We start from the raw sequence: 22,476 nt of genomic DNA on the forward strand, positions 1-22,476 counted from the left end.
AATTCCTATGGCAACAAATGTTTTGTGAAATGTTTTTTTAAATTCTTTTAAATATATCTAAATATATTTGTTCACATTTTGCTGCAAGTGTACAGATTATTGGTTAACTTCTGGGATAAAGAGCAAGCATGAGTCCTGTGTGCAAACACTTCCATCAGCTGTATTGCAGGGACCCTCTGCATGTCCGGAGGAAGGTCTAGCTGGCTAGTTCAACCCAAATTATCTTTGTTCATTTGACAAGCGAAAGCCCTATCTTTTGTCCAAGATCTTAGAATTCTTATGGCTTTGTCTTTTGGAAAGCAGTGGCAAGTTAACTGACTTTCCATCTAAAGGTTATAAAAGGTAAGATTTATACACATACAAATCAGTAGAACTCAAGTCTGCACACAGATCACCAGGCTTAACCCCTCATATTAGAAATCCACTTGTCCCCCCCAACCCACTGCTTTTGTTCAAGACAATCCTGTACTAGTTGGGGGTGATGCTTTGGGTGTATGGAAGTGGGGGGCTGGCAGACCAGCCAGCTGCATTGAGTTACATAGACTATTGCCAGGAAGGTCCCAGTGTCTCAGATGGTGGCCAAACAGTGATGAGTCAAATACAGACAAGATGACCATGAGAGGCCCTGCACAGACCTTCCTGTGCACGCATGTGTGTGTGTGTGTGTGTGTGTGAGAGAGAGAGAGAGAGAGAGAGAGAGAGAGCATGTGCGCGTGCACCTGGGTGGGTGTGAGTGAGAGTGTACTTTGGTGATGGCATGTCCTGCACCCCCTGCTCGGTGCTGAGTTCTTGGGACACAGTCAGCAGCAGATCGGTTGGCTGGTCGATGATCATTCAGTGTCTTAGTCACCCTCCCAGTGTCTCCTCATTTTGCTTTGTTTCCTCACCTTGTGCTCACGTGTATTAACTCTCTCTTCACCCGTTAGCCTTCCTGCAGGAGAACAGGGTGTGTTTTCTGCCAGCACAACTCCCTGGGCACCGGCACGGGGCTGGCACTCAGTAACACTTGCTGGATGGAGGACCTCCTCATGGGTAAGTGGCACCAGGGGCTCACAGCCCCCCAGAGAGGAGGAGGAGAGAAGGGATAGATGATGGGAATTTTTGGGGACGGGATGAACATGCTTTTCTTCATAATCCAGAAAGTGCCAGTGCATCCTGGCGGGCCTACAGCCAGAGGTACTGATTCTAGTAACTCATGCTGGGGCCCAGCTGTCCCTGCCATTTGACAAATGACTGGAAATGCCATCAAGAGGGTCAGGGCTGACAGAGAGGGAGGAACTGGAAGTGACTGATGTGGTTAGTGAGCAGAGATTGGAGCCTCCATGCACACCCGTCACGTGCCCAGGACAGGACAGGGTGGAGGAGTGTGAAGAGCCGCAGGGTAGATGGCCACCCAGGCTGGTGGACCTCGCACCGCTGCCCAGCTCCTCCTCAGGAGGGCGCCGTGGGGACCAGCACCGCGGCGGTCCCGTGACGGCCCTGGGCCTGCCGGGCTGCCCAGGGCTGCTGTGCAGCTGCAGACAGAAGGAGCGTGTGATGCGGAGGCGAAGGGGCCGGCGCGCCCGCTCACCTCGCTGAGCATCTCCGGTGAGTCCCTGACCCGTGTCTGTTACCAGACCAGCTCTCCTGCTGAGGACTCGGCCCCGGAGGGGGTAGGTAGCCTCAGACGGCTCCGAGACAGAAGCTGAAGTGCCGGCCGAGTGTAAAACCAACATGAATTCTGAGGACAAATGTCCTCAACGTCCAGAGCAGCTCCCAGCTGCTGAGGGTGTATGAGGGGCGACATGAGTCAGCCCAACCTAGGCCATCGCTTGCAGGTTCACGGACCGGAGCAGGAGCACGTGTGCGCGCTGGGCCCTGCAGAAGGAGCGGGTGGAGAAGCACTGGGGGTAGAGCTACTTAAAGAGACGCTGTGGTCCTTCGTAACCTGAATAATCAAACCTCTCGTGTGGTCTGTTTAAACATCAAGTCGATGTTCAGGTATTACCACGTTACATACTTTGTTTGATCGTGTACAAGGGTGACCTGTGGGGCTAATTTTCTGCGGCAAGCTCCTCCCCCCGCCCCCCATTGTGTAAATGCTCCTCCAACCCGAACCGGGGCCTGGCAGCTCCGATGCTCAGATAAGGAGTCTCAGGGAGCTTAAGGACTTCCGCATTTACAGCACTGAGCTGGGGACAGGCAAGTGCCAGGGGTGCAAGGTTGTGGGGGACAACCTCTTGGTTAAGGAGGGGAAGCTGGAAGCCGGAAGTGGGTGGGCATGTGGGGTGGGAATGACCTCTGGGTCAGGGTGGATTCAGTCAGGGGGGAAGGAGCTTCCCCGTTAGCCACCTGCCCTACTGGGAAAACCCAAATCACCATTTTTTCTAAAAAGGAAGGTTTTGAGTAGGTAATCCAATCGCCTGGTCCAAATGCGGAAACTGTATAAAGGCGTGTCCACTGTGAAGTCGTGTTCCCGAGCCCACGGCAGTAACCGTCCGCACCAGTTTCCCGCCAGCCCTGTCTGGGTTTCTCTACGGGATGCAGGCCAGCTCTGAGCCCCTGCCCCTGCCTCCATTCTCACCCACAAGGAGGCACTCGGACACTCCATTCTCTGCCAGTTCTTTAAAGCTCACCTCGGGTTCTGGGTTCTCCGTGCTCACAGCAGCACAGCCTCCTGCCTCGGGTGCACCTGTCTGCTCCCATCCTCGGACACAGCCTTCCCAGGGTCGCACTATTGGCAGCAACCAGCTTCCGTCCTGACAAAGGTCGGTCATTTCATCGTGGGCAAGTGTTTCTCATGGGTGGGTTTCTGGCCGGGGGGGGGGGGGCGGGGATGAGTCAGGGAGGGAGTGGGTTTCTGGCTGGGGGGGGGTTGGGATGAGTCAGGGAGGGAGTGGGTTTCTGGCTATGGGGGGGGGGAGGGATGAGTCAGGGAGGGGGTGGGTTTCTGGCGGGGGTGATGAATCGGGGTGAGTGCTGTGACTTGGACAGATGCTTCAGGGGGTTTCACTGCCACTTTTCACTTGAACAGCAACCCCCACCAACAGGAAGTGTTGGCTTTAATTTGCATTTCTGTTATGACTAGAGGCCCAGGGAACAAAATGTGTGCACTGGCCGGGGCCTCCCTCCCTCCCTCCCTCGGCCGCCTGCTGGAGCTCCTGGACAACTCCCGTTGGAGGGTACAATTTGCATGCTATGCTTTTATTGTATAGGATAAGTAGGATCGAGTATTTTAACAGTATTTTAGACAGCATTTGTATTTCTCTTTCTGCAAACTGTTCATGTCCCTTCAACTACTGGGTGGTTCAGTTTGTCAGGAACTGTTGTGAAAGGTTTTAAATGGGGGAAAAAAGGATTAGTGTCTGCCCTGCCCAGCTCACCTGACCAGGCTCTCTGCCTTTTATTGTCTTGGAGCTACTCTACAGTTTTTAAATTATAGAAAACGGATAATACTCATTACTTTAGTCCCAGGAACACAGTTCATTATTGCCTGTGAATAGACCTGATTCACATCAATTTGTAAATTCACTTTGGGATCCCTGTTTTCCGTCCAGGTGCTGTTCTTGGAACCTCCGGTTGAACCAGTTGGAACCTCCTACTTGCTTCCTCATTAGTGAACTAAGGAAATCTCCTCCGTGGTTGCTGTCCCATGGCTCCTTTCAAATCATTCCCCTCGCTGCTGAGAGCTGTTCATTAGAGACATCAGCCCTTCGTCTGGGATGAGTTGAAAATGCTTTCTTCCCGCCCAGGCCAGGAGGCTCTGCTGTGAGCGTCAGCCCGTGCACCAGAGGGTCATGGGTTTGATTCCTGATCAGGGCACACACCCAGGTTCCCAGTTCAATCCCTGGTTGGGGCGCCTATGGGAAACAACCAATGATGTTTCCCTCTCACATTGATGTTTCTCTCTCTCTCTCTCTCTCTCCCCCCTCCTGCCTTTCTAAAGTCAATTAAACAAAAAAGAATTGTTTGAGAATATACTATGAGAGTTGAGGGTTTTGTTTGTTTGTTTTTTAGGGAAAAGGAGGTGGAGGAAAGAGAGAAGGATGTGTATCTCAGATTGAGACCCTTGGAACGTGGCTCCTGAACTGAAGGAACTAGCAAATGTCTGAGAGACCAAGTAAGAACGTGTAAGCAAATGAAGGAACCAGTCATAATTGCTACATCAGTCCGGGGAAAGGATGGATTTGCAAAGAAAAGTTCAATGTGGATCTGAGTTGGATGTTTTTTTAAAAAGCTGGTTGGGCCCGATAGGGCTGGGAGGCAGCTGTCACCCCCGAGCTGCACTGTGGGTTTCAGAGCCACTGGCTTTGGTTTCTGTTGTTTGGAGAGACGGGAATGAATGGTGCAAAAACAGACTTGAGGAAAAGATCGCTTCCAAGCAGATAAGGGACCTGCTGAAGCCCAGGAGCCCTGGGGGCCCGTGCTGATGGCAGGCGCTGGGAGACTTTCCTTACACGGCTACCTTCTTCCTTCAAAGTTCCAACAGGAAGGCTTCTGCCACCTTCCTGCTCCTTCCCTCATCCTGTCTTTGAACTCGTTAATTTTCTATTTCCTGTTCAGGCCCAGGCTCAGGGCAGCCAGGGATAAGGACAAGCAGCGAATACCTGCGTCTCTCAGCCCCCAGGCCCAGGGTGAGGAGCTCTCCAGGAGGCAGCTGTACAGGGACCCTCGGGACACTGCCTAAGACCATTCTTTGTGCCTCTGACCGACTCCCTTTTAAACCCTAGAAAGATCCAAATTGAAATGTCAGAGTGATTTATTTGTAAGCAGAGTCCCCACATTTTGGCTCGAGGATCAACAGCAGGAAGACACTGAACACAAATCACAAGATTTATACTGGAGACAGACAAAAAAAAACGTGTGGTCCACAGTCCCATCTGTCTGGCCCTCCCATTAGTAGATACTCAGTTTCCAGAATTACTAAAAGATTATAAGAATTATAGCTTAATCTTTTAGAATCCTGATGATTCTCTTTAAACGAGCTAGAAAAGACTGGATTCCCATTCTTTTATAAACAGAGAAAATACAATTTATTCATTTTGTCCAAACCTAATCTGGCCTACTACCAAGGCGCTTTTGCCCACAAATGGGTGTCTAATTTGTTGTTTAAAAAGAGGACCAGGAGGAATATCTTTTGCTGCCAAGCTCCTGTCACTCCTATTTCCTTCTTGTCCTAAATACAATTTCCCTCAGTCTATTTTTCTTCTCCCGATCAATAACAAACTTATCGAGTAGTCTTCCCAAACATTCACTTCTTTATCCTTTGCCTTCTGTAGTCACTTGAGCCTTTTATCACCATGGCATCACCCTCAATCCCTCTTCCAGTCTGCTAGCTCCTTACCCTTGTCAGATCTCTCATTACTTGGAAAAAAATTACTTTTCTGTAACCCTTAGCCCTGTTGATTTCTCTAGAGAAGACTTTTTTTTCCCCTTTTTAATCCTCACCTGATGTTTTTATTTTAGAGGGAAGGGGGAGATCAGTGTGAGAGAAAAACATTGATCGATTGCTTCCTGTACGTGCCCTGACCAGGAATCTAACCCAGACACTTTTTGGTGTCCTGGACAATGCTCCAACCCTACTGAGTCACCTGTCCAGGGCAAGACTTATTTTTCTAATTTTGTTTAATTTTAAAATGTTCAGAATACAAATGTGGGGGGAAATGGTTCACCCCAAATGAATATTGGGTCCTCAAATGACATTCTAATCCAGTTAACGTCTGTTCAACTTTCAAGATTCAGCTTACATAATTTTTTAAGCCTTTCCTCATTCTTTCCCCTCCTGTGTTATACTTTCTCTGTATCCTGTAGTCTTGTATTTATTCTTGCTCGCACCTAACTCTGATATTTAGGAAGAATGTTGTTTTTATTTAATTGATGCCCTCACTAGAATGTAAACTCTGTAGGGACAGCAAGCATGTCTGTTTTGCTCATTATCATATGATCAGCATTGAACACAGATGCTATAGCTCAAGTATGTGTTTGTGCGTGCTTTAATGTATTTTTATTGATTTCAGAGAGGGAGAGGGAGAGAAGTATCGATGGTGAGAGAAAATCATTGATCAGCTGCCTCCTGCACAGGACTGAGCCTGCAACCTGGGCATCTGCCCTTGACCGGAATCGAACCCAGGACCCTTCAGTCCACAGACTCGATCCTCTGAGCCAAATCAGCTAGGGCTCAAGTATTTGTTAAATGAATGAACTAAAAATGTCTATATTGTCTCCTAAATTTCCTTAGCATTCTCCACCTTCAGTTATACTCTGCCTTATTTCTAGATAGTAGGAGCTATTTCTTGTCTTTGCACATCGTTATAAAGCCACCTGCAGTCTTTAAGGGGCTGTAAGAAGAAACATGATGTTAGGAGCATGAATGTTGACTTTGAGCAGCTCTGGGTCTCAGCTTCCTCTCCAGTATGAGGTTAAGAAATTGGACGAGATACAGGTTTTCAAATTGCCCTGTTGAGCCAAACGGAATCTTAGGAAGCTTTTTCAGGGCTGCCTAATTGAAATGCCAACTTAGAACTTGTTGACTAGATGATTGCTAACCTCTCAAATCCGATTCTGAAACAGACCATGCAGAAGCCTACCCTCAGAGCTCAAATTCTGACAAAGACCGATTTTTTATCGGCTCCTAGATATCAAGGAGGTCCTCCAATACACATTTGCTGGTTGAGTATTGACTACAAATAAGGTGCTGATGAGGACACACTTGGTAAAACAAAGCTGCTGTCCAATGTGGGGGGTCACCAGCCACCTACGATGGAATATGGCTAGTCCAAGTAGGTGTGCTGAGAGCATGACACACACTGGATTTTGAAGACTTAGTACAAAACAAGGATGTAAACTATTTCATTTGTTGTTAAACACTGAAATGTTTTGGCTATAGTATTAAAGTTTTCACCCTTTATTAGATAATTTACAATTGCACAGGTGTCCCATATTACACATTTTCATTTGACAGCGGTTTTATGCAGCTTGTCAGTTTTGTGAATGTACACACCCTCCAACACCTGGCCTCTAGTGGTGTTCCGGGGCCAGCAGACTCAGTCACATGGAGGCTTATGAGAAGGAGCAGAATCACCCGCTCCACTGACCCCAAACCTACTGAGTCAGAGTCTGCACTTGAAGGAGATCCCCCAGGTGATCATGTGAGCGTGTTTGAGGTCTGACATAGAGCACAGTACAGGACACCATCGGTCTCCTTATCCCTCACATTTTTGCTTCTCCAATCCCACTGGATCAGGGATTAACCTGGGGGTGGGGAGTTTCTAGATGAGACCTAGGAGTCTGTAAAAAACCATGTTGTGCAATGTATTTTGTGCGTGTGCGTGTGTGTGCATTTTTCACGAAATGGTGTGTTGATTCTGAGTAAAGTATCGTTGTGAAAGGGTGGGCCCATCAGCACATTGGGAACCTGTCAGAATGCAAAGGCATGCACCAGGCCAGCAATGATCAACAAGCTCTCCTGTGATCTGCTTCAGAAGTTCGAGAGCCACTGAATTAGATACTGGAGGCAAAAGAGAGGGCCAAGCCACTTCTTGCACGATGAGGAGGGTGAAGGAGGGCGATGCTGACAGGAGCTGAGACTGGTTCACGTAAACTGGTTGGAGAAGTGGAGTGACAATGGATTAGATTCTAGATGTACTGAAACTGATGCTACTGACAAACTTCGTGTTTATGGAATAATTTTCTGTTTGTTCAGCCCAGTGTAAGGATTAAGAAAACAGGCTTTGTAGTTAACCAACCTGAATTTTTTGAGAACTGGTTAAAGTATTTTGAGTCTTTCTGAAAGCTGAAAAAAGTTAAGTTCAACTTAAATGTTTAAGTGAATGAATGATTTTCCATACACTGTTTTCATATAAAGTTAAACAGTCACCAATGGATAGCCCACCGTGCATGACCACCATGTGATAACAGTGTTTGGTTTGGTAAAGCGAATTGGACTAAATCACCAATGTATTAAAACCAGTTTTTTTAAATACATTTATTAACCAATGTTAACACATTAAATGAATCTATATATTGCTAGTCAGAGCAGCTTACAAAATGCCAGAATGCATCATAGAACTGGACAGCCACAATGAATAATTACAATGTGCATAGTGGCTAAGCTCAACATCTTGATATAGCTTTATGATTTGCAGAAATATTTTAATAATGATTCCTAAAACAATCAATTATAATTTTACCTAAAACTTTTACAAAACCAGGCCACAATCTCTTTTTGAATTTTTTTTTTTAAACACACAGTTTTCACGCTGTAGTAACTTGGAAATGTGCAACCGTGTCAACGGAGACAAAAAAGCCAAAGTAACACGAATCTTACGTTCATGCAGCTATCAGTAAATAGTACACACTCTGGAATGGTTTTACATTGAAAGTATTTCCACAATAACTTGCTCTCATAGGGGTGGATCGAAGTTTTAAAACTTGGAAAATGATCAAGAGAAGGTAAGTGTTCTTGGTTACGATGTCTCAACCAGACCACGGCACGTGGCAACACTGACTAATCACACGGCAACAGGAAGGACGAGACGCAGGCCACCGCACAGCTCGGGGTGGTGCTGAAAGGGTGCGCGGCAGTTCCTATGAGCCACTGGGCACCGCTGGGCAGCAGCTTGTCAATTAACGTGTGTCACTGCCATTTGCAGCAGCACCAGGACTGGGGTGAATGATTATTTCACAGAAGAATCGGTTACATTTTTAACTTTAGAGTGACCCTGACAAACCTCGAGAAAACTTTTTAAAAGGTTTTTCTCCTGATTCTTTCACTTCCATTGTGTGTAATTGCTTTAATAAATATCAAAGGTCTAAATAAATATTTACAAATTATTTCTCTAACCTTAAAAAATAACTAAATGATAAATGGGAATTTGACTTGGTCTAAGATCAGTCTTTGAAAAAACATAAATTGTGAGATTTTTCTTTAAAAAAAAAGTAATTTCAGTTTAGCTGGCTGTATTTTATATATCTATGTATAAAAAAAAATCATTATTCAACTATCGATCCATTCCTATTGGTAATGCTTCTTCATCCAGACATTCCGCAAAATACAGACTTTTTACAAACCACGGCATCTTTAATACAAGAAAATTAACATGCATTATTCTTCATTCTGTGTACAGCGATGGGGTTCATTAGTAGGCAATGACCCATTACCACAAACATAACGGCTTCTGTGAAACTTAAGTGCTTTCTTTCCTTTTAGCATTAACTTATAATATATGAGGTGACACCAGATAATAGGCAATCGATATTTGGGGAGGGAAGGGAAGCAGTAAATAAATTTGTATGCCCCATCTATAATTTCATGTATGGATTAAGGTAGTTTTTGGCTTATTTTTGTTGTTTATTTTGTTACAAGCACTCATGTTAGGATAAAGATGAAATGTGCAAACTTTAAAATTTAAATATTCATTTTCTCTAAGATCCAGCTCAGTAAAAGATTACCCAGTTCCCTGCGATTTTAAACTACGAGATCAAAGCTAATAATTTGTTATAAAAGTTATATATTGAAAAGAAAATGAAAAACACAATTGGGAAATATTTAAGAAAAAATATGCAGGACTAGCACCTGCTGTGTCAACCCTGTTCCCTAAATTCAATCATACACCCACTGGCATAACCAACAGATAATGCCTTTAAACAGTAAATTAAGCTGAACAAAACCAGCTCAACAAGGTTAAGAAATAAATTTCACATCAAGGTAGTATGTTTTATTTCTGAAACAGTCCTGTAGTTCTTACATTCAGATCTATTTTAAAGGTTTGTTAAACTCACTTGTGTTCACCAGTTGTTTTTTTTAAAGATCTGTTGTTTAAAGGTTAAAATCTCTGTAAAACCTAAAAATGTTTTAAAATTTGCTGTAAATGCAACAAATTCTCAATTAAATTTTATTTAAAATAATACCCTCCACTGATGTTACTTTTACCCTCGAAAAATTCCAGAGGGACATTAACAAAAGATTTAAACTACTGTGCAAAATCTCTTCACGAAAAGTGTTTAAAGGCTGGTGCAAATGGGAAGCAAATTCTAAACAAGTTTGGCTTCTTGGAAACAAAAACCGTTGTGTCTGAGAAGAGCAGTCGTCGGTGCCTCACAAGAACGTCTCATCTTTTCCGGCGGCAGGTGCGCTTGTGCTCGGCGTGCCAGTGCTCCTGCTGGCACTTGATGGAGCAGTAGGACGTGTTCCAGCAGCAGTGGTACATGGCCTCCTCCTCACAGTTGTAGCACTGGAGGGGAAATCGTGACCAAGGACACTGGTTAATATTAATGACTTTCGAAGTTGTGATTTTAAAGATCTTTTTGGCTCAACCTTAAACTCACATCATTGCCAAGAATATCAGAATACGTTTTATGTACTGAGCCGAATGGCAGGAAACAATGGAATGACTGTTATTAACAAATTCAAGCTTACCTGGCACAACCACCTGTTTTCTCTTTACGGGGTCATTACCATCAGCACAAACATCTCTATTTCCTTACAAAGGTCTTGAGAGGACTCTGAGCAGACGAAAGAACAGGAACCTGTCTCCCCCCCCCCCCGGACAACAACTGCACTGGCAGAATCTGTCGGAAGTTGACTATTGTGGAACTCTGGAATTTATTGAAGCCTTGCAACTTCCAGGGGAAGACTTGGACAGCAAGTTGTGGTTAATTATGACCAATTTCAGCTCCTAGCAGAGTAGCAGCTACCCACCATGACACAGGCAGCTGTGTGTGTGTTCCTGGAGCAGCTTGTGCGAGCCAGGGCGGATAAAAAGGGCCTGTCCTCCCAACAGCAGGGATCTATGCTGACTGCCACTTCTGATCACAGAGGTACAGACAGAGGGGAGGTCGATGATGTTTCTCTCATTGTCACAAGCCCCCTCTCTCCAACTGAAGTAACTCCCAGGAAAGTTAAAGGCCCAGTACCCTTGAATTTCCCCTTTTGGGCAGCCAGAAATTAAAGATTAGGACATTCAAAACCAACTGCACAGACAGTGAATATTAATGACGTGCATGCCCTAAGAGAGGCTCAGAAAAGATATTTAGTTTACACATCAGGCTGATTCTTGGCACAGCCAACAACAGACCCTGAAAAGAGGGAGAAAAAGAATTAGAGAGTTACCATATTATTAGATTCAAATGCCCAGTGTTCAATAAAGAATCACAAGGCGTACAAAGGAACAGAAATGTATGACCATTCAAAGGAAAAAAATCAACAGAAACCGTCCATAAAAAGGGCCTAATGGCAGATATACTAGTCAAATACTTTATTAAAGATGCTCACAGAACTAAAGGAACATGTGGAGAAAGTCAAGATGTGCGAACAAAATGGAACTATCAATTTTTTTTTTTTTTTTTTAAATCTGGAGCTGAAAAGTCTATGAACTGAAGTGGAAAAATTCACTAGAGAAATTCAAAAGCAGATCTGAGCAGGCACAAGACAGGACAATGGAAATTAAAAAGTATAAGGAAGGCCCAGCTAGAGTGGCTCAGATGGTTGAACGTCATCTGTGCACTGAAAGGTTTGATTCCTGGTCAGGGCACATACCTGGGTTGCAGGTTTGATTCCCAGTTGGTGAGTGTGGGGAAGGTAACCAATCCATGTTTCCCTCTCTCCCACTCCCTCTTTCTGAATATGTTCTTGGCTGAGGATTAAACACTAATAATAAAATTAATTTTAAAAAAAGTCTAAGGAAGCCCTGTGGTTGAGCATCAACCCAAGAACCAGGAGGTCCCCAGTTGAATTCCCAGTCAGGGCACATGCTTGGGTTGTGGGTTCAATCCCCAGTAGGGGGGCATGCAGAAGGCAGCCAATTGATGTCTCGCTCTCTCATCAATGTTTCTATCTCTCTATGCTTCTGCCTTCTTCTCTCTAAAATAAAAGTAATTTACAAATAAGTATAAGGAAAAGATTGAAGAAAATCAAATAGAGCCTATGGGATCCGTGGGGTACCAAGATATGCATTTTTGGGTTCCCGGAAGAAGAAAGAGAAAAGGGCAGGGAGAATATTTGAGGAAATAATGGCTGAGAGCTTCCCAATGTAAGATATTAACATAAACATTCAAAAAGCTCAATGAACCCCAAGAGACCCACATCAATACACATTATAACAACACTTTCAAAGGCCAAAGTTAAAAAGAGAATCATGAACTGCCCTAGCCAGGTAGCTCAGTTGGTTGGAGAGTCATCCTGATAAGCCAAGGTTATGGGTTCAATCCCCGGTCAGGGCACATACAAGAATCAACCAATGAATGCATGAATAAGTGAAGCAACAAAAAAATGTTTCTGTCTTTCTAAAATCAAACAAAGAGCATCATAAAGCAGCTAGAGAAGAAAACGGGCACATGTAAAGGATCATCAATACATGATCAGATTTCTTACTAGAAACTTTGGAGGCCAGAAGATAGTGGACTGATATAATCAGGGTGCTAAAAGACAAAACTGTAAACAGAGAATCATATATTCAGCAAAACTGTCCTTCAAAGTTAAAGAAATTTTAAAATTCCCAGATAAACAAAAGCTGAGGGAGTTCCAAAGATCTCGGTGAGGGTTAATCCTGGACAAGTGTAAAAGCTAGTGCTATTTCGACAATGGCTTGTAACTATACATTTTGTTTTCTAGATGATTAAAAGACTAATACATTTTTAAAAGTGTATTACTGTACATTTTGTTTGTAACTCCAAATCTTGTTTTCTACATAATTTAGGAGATTAATGCAGTTAAAAGAACTATGTTTTGGGGACACAATGTACAGAGATGTAATTCTGTGACATTAACAACCCAAAGGGTGGGAACAGAGCTATATAGGAGCAGTTTTTATGTGTGATTGAAGTGAAGCTGAATAAATTCATATTACAGAGTTATAACTTTAGGATGTTATGTGTAATCCCCATAATAATGCAACCACAAAGATCTATAGAATATACACAAAGGAAAGAAATTTAAACATTTCACTACAAAAAAAACCTCAACAAAAGACAGGAAATCAGGGATAAAAGGTATAGGGTGTATTGGAAATAAACACAATGACAGACATTCCCCTATCAGTAATCACTTTGAGTTACATGGATTCAACTCTCCAATCAAAAGGCACAGATTGGCAGAATGGATAAAAACACAGGACCCAGCTATATGCCATCTAAGGGAGTCTCACTTGAGACAGAAATATACAAACAGGCTGAAAAAGAAAGGAGGGGAAAAGATGTTCCATGCAAACAGTAATCAAAAGAGAGCAGGTGGCTATACTAATATCAAGCAAAATAAGACTTTAAATAATTAAAAAGCTTACAAAAGAGATAGACACTATATAATTGTTGTGGGTTTTTTTTGCTGTATTCAGTTTTATTAATATAAACATTTATATACCTAATCAAAGACCATCAAGATATATGAAGCAAAAACTGACAGAACTGAAGGGAGAAACAGACAGTTCTGCCATAATAAACAGCTGAGACTTCCACACCCCCCTCACAATAATGGATAAAACAACCGGACAGAAAACAAGGAGAGAAGGGGACTTAACACAATAAACGAGGTCTGAGAGACTTCTACAGAAGCCTCCCCAGCTAGGGCACACCTTCTTCTCAAGTGCACGTGGGACATTGTGCAGGATAGACCGTATGTCAGCTCACCAATTAAGTCTCATATCATGCAAAGTATCTTCTCGGACCACAAGAGATCAAGTAAGCAATCAAAACAAAACTTGAAAAGTCACAAAACTGTGCAAATTAAATATACATTTTTAAACAACCAATGTATCAAAGAAGAAATCACAAGGGAAATTAGAAAAAACAATATACCAAAATTTAAGAGACGCAGCAAGACAATGCTCAGAAGGAAATTATTAGTTGCAAATACCTACCTTACAAAAAGATCTCAAATCAATAACCTAAAAGTCCACCTTAAGGAACTGGGAAAACAAACTAAACCCAAAGCTAGCAGAAGGAAGGAAATAATAAAGATTAGAGCAGACCTAAATGGGAATAGAAAAACAGAGGAAAAAAAAATCAAACTGAAAGTTGGTTCTTCAAAAAGGTCAACAAAATGGACAAACCTAGAGCTAGATGGACTAATAAAAAAAGAGGACTCAAATTAATAAAATCAGAAATGAAAGTGGGGAGCTTACTGATTCCATAGAAATAAAAAAATGTTAACAAGGCACTATTAACAATTATACAAACCAATTGGATAACCTAGATAAAATACACAAATTCCTAGAAACAAAACCTACCAAGATTAAATCACAAGCAGAAAATCTGAGGAGACCCATAACTAGTAAGGGGATTGAATTATTAATAAAAAAAAAATCTCCCAATACAAAAGAACTCTGTACCTGATGTCTTCTAATTCACCAAATTCTTAGTTGGAGAAGAATACCAATTCCTCTCAAATTTTAATCACAGATGGTTGAAATAAAAATCAATTAATGTAATATACCACATCAACATAATGAAGGGAAAAAACAGCACATAATCATTTCAATTGATGATCAAAAGAAAAAGCATCTGACAAAATTCAACATCTTTCCTGAAAAAAACACTCAACAAAACACGAACAGAAGGAAACTACCTCCACATAAAAGCACATATGAAAAACCCACTGCAAACATCATACTCAATGGTAAAAGTTTTTCCTCTAGATCAGGAACAAGACAAGGAGGCCTGCTTTTCACTTCTGTTCAATAGAGTACTGAACATTCTAGCCAGAGCAATTCAGCAAACAAGACATAAAAGCCATACAAATTTAAAAGGAAAAGTAGTTATATGTTTACATATGATATGATCTAGGATGTAGAAAACCCCAAAGATTTCAGAACAAAGTATCAGATCTAATAAATGAATTCAGCAAAGTAGCAGGATACTAAGTCAATTTACTGAAGTCAGTTATATTTCTATAAACGAACAATAAATAACCTAATAAGGAAACTAGAGGCCCAGTGCATGAATTCATGCACAGGTGGGGTCTGGCCAGCCCGCCCTGATGGGGGCCGATCGGGGCTGGGCCAGTGGGGGGAGGGGCCGTGGGAGGTTGGCTGGCTAGCCCCACCCCCCAATCTGGGGGGGGGGGGGAAGGGGCGCGCGATCAGGGCCCAAATCGGGCCGGTTGGCTACTGCAGTGCATGTCATAACAACCAGTTGTTCTGGTCGTTCTGGTCATTTGGCTTTTATATATATAGATAATGAAAATAATTCTATTTAAAACTGCTCAAAGTAAGAATAAAATACTTTGAAATTAACAAGGAGGTGAAATACTTGTACAATGAAAATTAAAAAATATTGCTGAAATTAAAGAAGACATAAATAAATGGAAACACATCCCATGTTCACAGATTAAAAGTCTTAACATTGTTAAGATGTCAATACTATTGAGGGTGATCTATGTATTCAATGCCAATTCCTATCAAAATCCCAATGACATTTTTTAAAAATGCATTTTAATTGATTTCAGAGAAGAAGGGAGGGGGAGAGATAGAAACATCAATGATGAGAATCACTGATAAGCTGCCTCCTGCACATCCCACACTGGGGATCGAGTCCTCAACCCAGGCATATGCCCTGACCAGGAATCGAACTGCCACCTCCTGACTCATAGGGCAATGCTCAGCCACTGAGCCATGCCAGCCGGGCACAATGACATTTTTAGTAGAAACAGAAAAGCCCATTCTAATTTTCATGTGGAATCTTAAGGGACCTTGATAAGCCAAAACAATCATGAAAAAAAAAAAAAACCAATCTGGAGGACTACCACTTCCTAATTTCAATACTTATTACAAAGTTACACTAATCAAAACTTTGTGGTATTGGCGTAAAGATAGACACAGACCAGTGGAATAGAACAGAGAGCCCAGAAATAAACCCTTACATTTTTGATCAAATGATTTTCGATGAGGGTGCCAAGACCATTTAATGGGGATAAGTCTTTTAACAAATGGTGCTGGAAAGAAACTGAATCTTTATCTAACATATAAAAAATTTAACTTGAAATGTATCAAGAACATAAATATAAGACCTAAGACAACAAAACTCTTAGAATAAAACATAGGATAGAAGCTTCACAACCCCACATTTAGCAATGATTTCTTAGATATGACACCAAAGGCACATATAACTAAAGAGAAAATAGACAATTTAGACTTCATGAAAATGACCCACAGACTGGAAGAAAATATTTGTGAATCATATATCTGGTAAGAAATTAATGCTAAGAATATTTAGAGAGCTGCTAAAACTCAACGACTAAAACCTCAATTCAGAAAAGGGCAAGGGACTTGAATAGACACTTATCAAAAAAGATACAGGAATGTCAATAAGTACATGAAAAGATGCTCAACATAACTAATCATCAGGGAAATGCAAATCAAAACTACAATGAGATTCCACTTTCTATCCATTTGGATGGCTACCATCCAAGTAAAAAAAACAAATGTTGGTGATGTAAAATGGTGCAGCTCCTGTGGAAACAGTATGGAGTTGCCTCAAAAAATTAAAGACAGAATTACTATATGATCCAACAATCACACCCAAAAGAATTAAAAGCAGTGTCTCAAAGAGATATGTATATACCCATGTTTATAGCAGCATTGTTCACAATAGTGAACATCAACATGTGAATAAATAAGCTGAATGTGGTATATAAATATTTTTCAGCTTCGAAAAAAAGGAAAATTCTGCAATATGCTACAACATGGATGAACCTTAAGGACATTACATGAAAAAGGACAAATATTATATGACTGCCCTTTACCACTGAATATGCTATTATTGTCAAGGTCATTTATGACCCAAAACTAGTGGTCAGTTCTCAGCCCTCATCTTATTTGGCACTGTTGGGAGATATTTTGATAGTCACAACTTTGGGGGACAGAGAGGAGGAGGTGCTACTGGCATCCAATGGGTTCAGGCAGTTAAACATCCTGTAATATACAGGATAGCTCTCTCTTCCATGAATTTTTGGTCCAAATGTTAACAGTACTGAGGTTGAAAATTTGGTCTAACCAAAGGGGAGGAAGGAATCTATGTAATTAAGACTGTTTGGACCTGGGAGAAGAAAATGGTGCAAGAGTAAAAATTAAGATTTCAAGCTGAGTTGATTAAAAAAAAAAATGGTGGTATCATTAATAGATACCCATAAGGAGGATGAACAGGTAATGGCAAGGAAGATGAGACTGAGTTTTGGAAATAGATACTTGAAAATACATCCATATAGATATGTAAGTTCTATGAAAAGACAGCTGGACAGATATACAGACTGATATAGACAGATGACAGATAGATAGACCTACAGATATAGATATAGATTTGACAGTTGATAGTAAGAGTCTTAGGGCAGGACCCAGGGAGAATAGACTACCATTAGAAAAATATGGACAGCCGTTTTAATTTTTGGAAATAGTTGTAATGAGTCAGATCTGTGTTTTAATCTTGGGCCTGTGTTAATTAGTCATGTGAGTTTGGAACCAAGTTTATTTAACTTCTTAGTTTCACAATCTTTAAATAATATTTTAAGCAGCACCATCCTTTCTCCTAAATAACCTATTACCTTATTTATGCACTCATTTTATATCTCTCCCTTTCTTTGTGGATATATTGATATCTCTTTCTTATATCTAATTTTAACATCCATTTTTTGGCATCTGACATACCTACATTCTGTTCTACAACACTAGTCTTTCTTACAATAATGTAAGATTTAATTATAATACAGTAACAATTCTAAATATTTTACCAGTCTACTTGAAATGACGAGCTGAAGCAGCTTAGAAGGTGAGTTCCAGCTCTACCAACCAAGTTTTTACTGTTCAAGCTCATAAACCTCAAATTCCTCACCTATAAAAATGGGTATAAATCAAAGCAATATGGTATTGGCATAAAAACAGACACATAATCAGTGGAGCAGATTGAAGAGTCCAGAAATAAACCCATACACATATGATCAACTAATTTAACACAAAGCAGCCAAGAATATGGCTTCTTCAATAAATAGTATTAGGAGACTGGGCAGCCACATGAAAAAAACACCCACAAAAAAACTGAACCACTATCTTATACCATATACAAAAATCAACTCAAAATAGATTAAAGACTAAAATAGGAGTAAGAGCTCCTAGTTATCAGTCTTGATGATCTTAAAAAAAATTTTATTCACACCAAAGCAAAGCAAACAAAAATAAACAAGTTGGGCATATTAAACTAAAAACCTTCTGTACAGTGAACAAAACCATCAACAAAATGAAAAGGTAACCACCTGTGGAATGGAAAAAAATATTTGCAAATCATATATCTGATAAAGGGTTAATATCCAAAATAAATAAATAAACCATACAACTCAACAGAAAACAAATAAATAATCCAATTAAAGCATGGGGAAAGGACTTGAATAAACATTTCTCCAAAGACATACTGATGGCCAACAGGTCCATGAACATGTGCTCCACATCTCTAATAATCAGGGAAATCCTAATCAAAACCACAATGAGATTATCACTTTACAACTTTTAGAAGGGCTAGTACCAAAAAGAGGTAAGTGCTGGTAAGAATGTGGAAAAAAGGGAACACTTGGTACACTGTTGGTAGGAATGTAAAACGGTGCAGCCATTATGGAAAACAGTATGGAGGCTCCTCAAATATTTAAAAACTAGAGGCCCAGTGCACAAATTCGTGCACAGGTGGGGCCTGTCTGCAGCCAGGCCTTCCGGGAGGAGGAGACAGCGGTAGATTGGCCAGCTGGGCTGGCCTGCCCTGATCAGGGCCTGGTCAGGGCCAGGCCAGCTGGAGGGAGGGGCCGTGGGCGATTGGCTGGCAGGTCCCGCCCCCGATTAGGGTGGGGGGGCCACTTGTGGGTGGGGCCAGCCATGGGGAGGGGCTGTGGGTAGTGGGCTGGATGGCCCCGCCCCTGAATGGCATCAGGGGGACCAAGCGGGAGGGGGGGGGGTCAGTGGCCAGGGGAGGTTGGCTGGCCAGCCCCACCCGATTGGTCGGGGGGGGGAAGGGGGATCAGGGGTGGACCTGGCTGGAGGGAGGGGCCGTGGGCTGATTGGGGTGGTGGGAACTGATCGAGGGTGGGGCCGACCGTGGGGAGGGGTTGTGGGCCGATCGGGGTGGGGTGGGGCCAGCCGGGGGCAGGGACTGTGGGAGGTTGGCCAGCCAGCCCCACCCCCCGATCGGGCAGGTTCACTGGCCACAAGTGGGCGTCATAGCAACCGGTCATTATGGCATTCTGGTCGCTGGCTTTTAATATATATATATAGATAGAACTGCCATATGGATCCAGAATCCCATTGTGGGTATTTATCCAAAGGGGTAGGGGGTGGGGGGGAAACTGGACCACTATCTTACACTGGTAGAGTGTTCACTATGGCATATTCACTATAGACAACATTTTGACAAAACTTGAAAGTGTCTGTCAATGGATGAATAAATAGAGAATGATACACACACACACACACCCACCCCCACACACACACAATGGAGTATTATTCAAAGAAAGAAGGAATTCCTGCCATTTGTGACAACATGGATGGAACTAGAGAACAGTGTTATGCTAAGTAAAACAAGTCAGACAGAGAAAGACAAATACGCATGGTATCTATCACTTATATATGGAATCAAATGAATAGGTATAATAGGACCAAATTCACAAATGTAAGTGCTATAAAAGGCAGTATTACAATTCCTTATTACAGCCTCCTCTTCCCATTTCCTTGATTGTTTGGTAAACTTACGGGGATTTCTTCTCTTAAATCTAGTGTCCACTTTCTGGCTTTCTCTTTTCTTTGCATGAAGGTAGAATTACAGACATGGTGTAAGGGTATTGTCCTTGAGCACACCTTAATTTCCATATAATGGCATTATTCCATTATTCATCTCTTTTTCCTACCAACTTATTTACAAAGACTTTTCTTAATTATATGCTAACTTTCCCTTTTCCTTCTTGCCCAATTTTTGTAATAATTTTTATGTTTACTTCCCTCATGAAACATTTACTTTACATGTATTTAAAGACTCTTTTCAGAACATGGTCTGGATCAAATGAAGAATCACTAAACTTCCTACAGTAATTCATTAAAATTAAAACCAAGTTACAAACGTTTGGGGGAAAAAAATCTCCTTCCCCCTCCCCGCCCCGCCCCAATTACCTGAGATCTGTGGAGAATGTGTATGCTCGGAAGTTTCTAATATAAGTGGGAGACAAGAGTCACAAACAGGATACAATGAAAAATGAACTATTTCTCAGATTCTAACTGGAGTTAGAGACCAATGAGATGTTACCATCATAAAGTAAAAGTAATCAATTTCTTTAATATAATCTAATATATAAATGTTAAGTGCTAAATTCTGAAAATCCTTTATTTGCTATTGTGATAATTACATTTATAATTTCACAATTTAGGTTATTACCTATCAGGAGCTAACAGGCAAAAGTCAGGGCCAGCCAATTTATCCCAATAAAATACTTGCACACATGGAAAGGTTATATAAATTAATTGTACTAAATATGTTATATCATAATCTCAATTTAGCAAAATAATCCTAAACAAAACTGTGGGGTCTGGAGTTGAGAAATTATAGGACTTTAAATAAAATTTAAAAATTAATTAGCCCTGGTTGGGTGGCTCAGCTGGTTGGAGCACCATTGCGTATACCAAAAGGTTGTAGGTTCCATTCCTGGTCAGGGCACATATCTAGGTTGTGGGTTTGATCCCTGCTCAGGGTGGAAATGGGAGGCAACCAATCAAAGTTTCTCTCTCTTTTCTTTCTAAAAAATCAATTAAAAAACAACAACATATTCTTGGGTGAGGATTAGAAAATTAATTAAAGCTGACAATTTCACGGATAATATTTGCATATGCCACATATATCATTCTGAATTGATTTTCATTATACCTGTATATTTTCAATAATCAGATGCTTAAAAAATATATTGATATTTACCCACTGCTTCTTCTTGGTCTGAGAAATTAGTTGTTTGTGCTGTGTTGCTAGCTTCTTGATTTCCTCTACAAACTCTTCTTTACACTTTTCCTTTACTTGTTTACATTTTCTGTCCATCTCACCCTGCATATTGGCGACAGCCTTATTTACAGCTTGTCTTTTTTCTTCTTCCATTTCAGAACGCAGCTGAAATGAAGAACAAGTTAACCCACAACATGTCAAGTCATAATTTACAAAGGCCTTAATACATAGTTTCTACTTAAACGATGTACCTCTTCCCTTTATTTCATGAAGAGCTGTGAATATTTAGGTGAGAAATATTTAGGTATTGTTGATTGAAATAGCATAAAAGATATTTTATTATATTCCTATTTTTAGTTTTAAAAAGCAGCTGTCTGGCTGAGACATGAGTGAAAGAAGCTAAACTGCTACAGGGAAAGACTCACTCACTATGCCCAGGGGTAAGACGACAAGACACACTGTGTGGGCTCCTTACCTTTTCTATAGCTTCTCGTACAACTCTTTCAGTTTCTCGCTTGTGATCAGACTTCATTCGGTCTTTAAAGTCATTGAAAATTTTGGTGTATTTGTCGTGGCACATGCTCTGACACACTCCATCACTGGTGGTCTGGGTGCTTCGATGCAGCATTCTTGGTGAAGAGGCACTTAACTTCTTGGTCTGAGTTGACACTGAAACTTTTTCGATTGGCTGAGGCAATGTGGGGATTTCCTGACTGGAACTGACTGCTTCAGTTTCAGGCTCTGGTTCCTAAAGGTAAGGAAAGTCCTTCAATGTAAAACTAAACCATTAATTCACTAGTTCAAGAATAAGCTCTATCAGGATAAAACCGTGATACACATAAATAGCCATACAAAAAACTGTTTTTAAAAAAACACATGTAATTAACAGAAAATACATGCTATTAGATATATTTTGCCACAATTAAATATTAAAAATGGAAAAAAAACAACTAAAAGCCCATGAAATTATTAGCTACAATGGTTCTAAACAATAACTTCATCTATAATTTCATTACATGTTAATACTCATTTGATTTTAAAAGACTAAACAAAAACATCTATCATTTTAAATCATTATCAATTTAGAGTCACTTTTTGGACTAGATTTATTAACAAATTTCTTAAAATCCTAAACCACTTTTCAATGAACATGTGTTTGGCCTATACCCAAATATACACCTGGATTTAAAACATGCATGAATTACATACTTTAAAAGGTTGAGCTTAACCACAGTTTCCTCCAGTTTTAAAATGCTGGCCTAACTGATGTACTAGACAAACACAATCCTATATAATAATCCTACATAATAAATAGGTAACATGCAAATTGACCATCACTCCAACACACAAGATGGCCATCCCCATGTGGACATAAGATGGCCGGCAGGGGAGGGCAGTTGTGGGCCATCAGGCCAGCAGGATAGGGCATTTGGGAGGGACCAGGCCAGCAGGGGAGAGCAGTTAGGGGTGACCAGGCCTGCAGGGGAGGGCAGCTGGGGGCAACCAGGCCAGCAGGGGAGGGCAGTTAGGAGTGACCAGACTGGCAGGGGAAGGAAG

The 22,476-nt window shown here is 41.4% G+C and overlaps 1 protein-coding gene across 17 annotated transcripts in view; it reads right to left on the reverse strand.

The window, feature by feature from the left end:
• Positions 1 to 8,742: 8,742 nt before the first annotated feature.
• ZMYND11 (zinc finger MYND-type containing 11) overlaps positions 8,743 to 22,476 on the reverse strand; it is a 118,101-nt gene continuing 104,367 nt past the window's right edge. For 9 of the 17 annotated variants that reach the window (XM_054726584.1, XM_054726592.1, XM_054726572.1 and 6 more), the window contains 4 exons: positions 21,395 to 21,667; positions 20,899 to 21,084; positions 20,103 to 20,138; positions 8,743 to 10,211 (listed from right to left, as the gene is read on the reverse strand). In XM_054726584.1, the coding sequence (XP_054582559.1) occupies positions 10,089 to 10,211; positions 20,103 to 20,138; positions 20,899 to 21,084; positions 21,395 to 21,667 (618 nt within the window). In that variant the 3' untranslated portion in view covers positions 8,743 to 10,088. The remainder of the gene's footprint in view (positions 10,212 to 20,102; positions 20,139 to 20,898; positions 21,085 to 21,394; positions 21,668 to 22,476) is intronic. The other 8 variants (XM_054726597.1, XM_054726603.1, XM_054726593.1 and 5 more) reach the window with 1 other exon arrangement.

This window comes from Eptesicus fuscus, chromosome 2, assembly GCF_027574615.1.
Source record: "Eptesicus fuscus isolate TK198812 chromosome 2, DD_ASM_mEF_20220401, whole genome shotgun sequence".
NCBI classification, from domain to species: domain Eukaryota; kingdom Metazoa; phylum Chordata; class Mammalia; order Chiroptera; family Vespertilionidae; genus Eptesicus; species Eptesicus fuscus.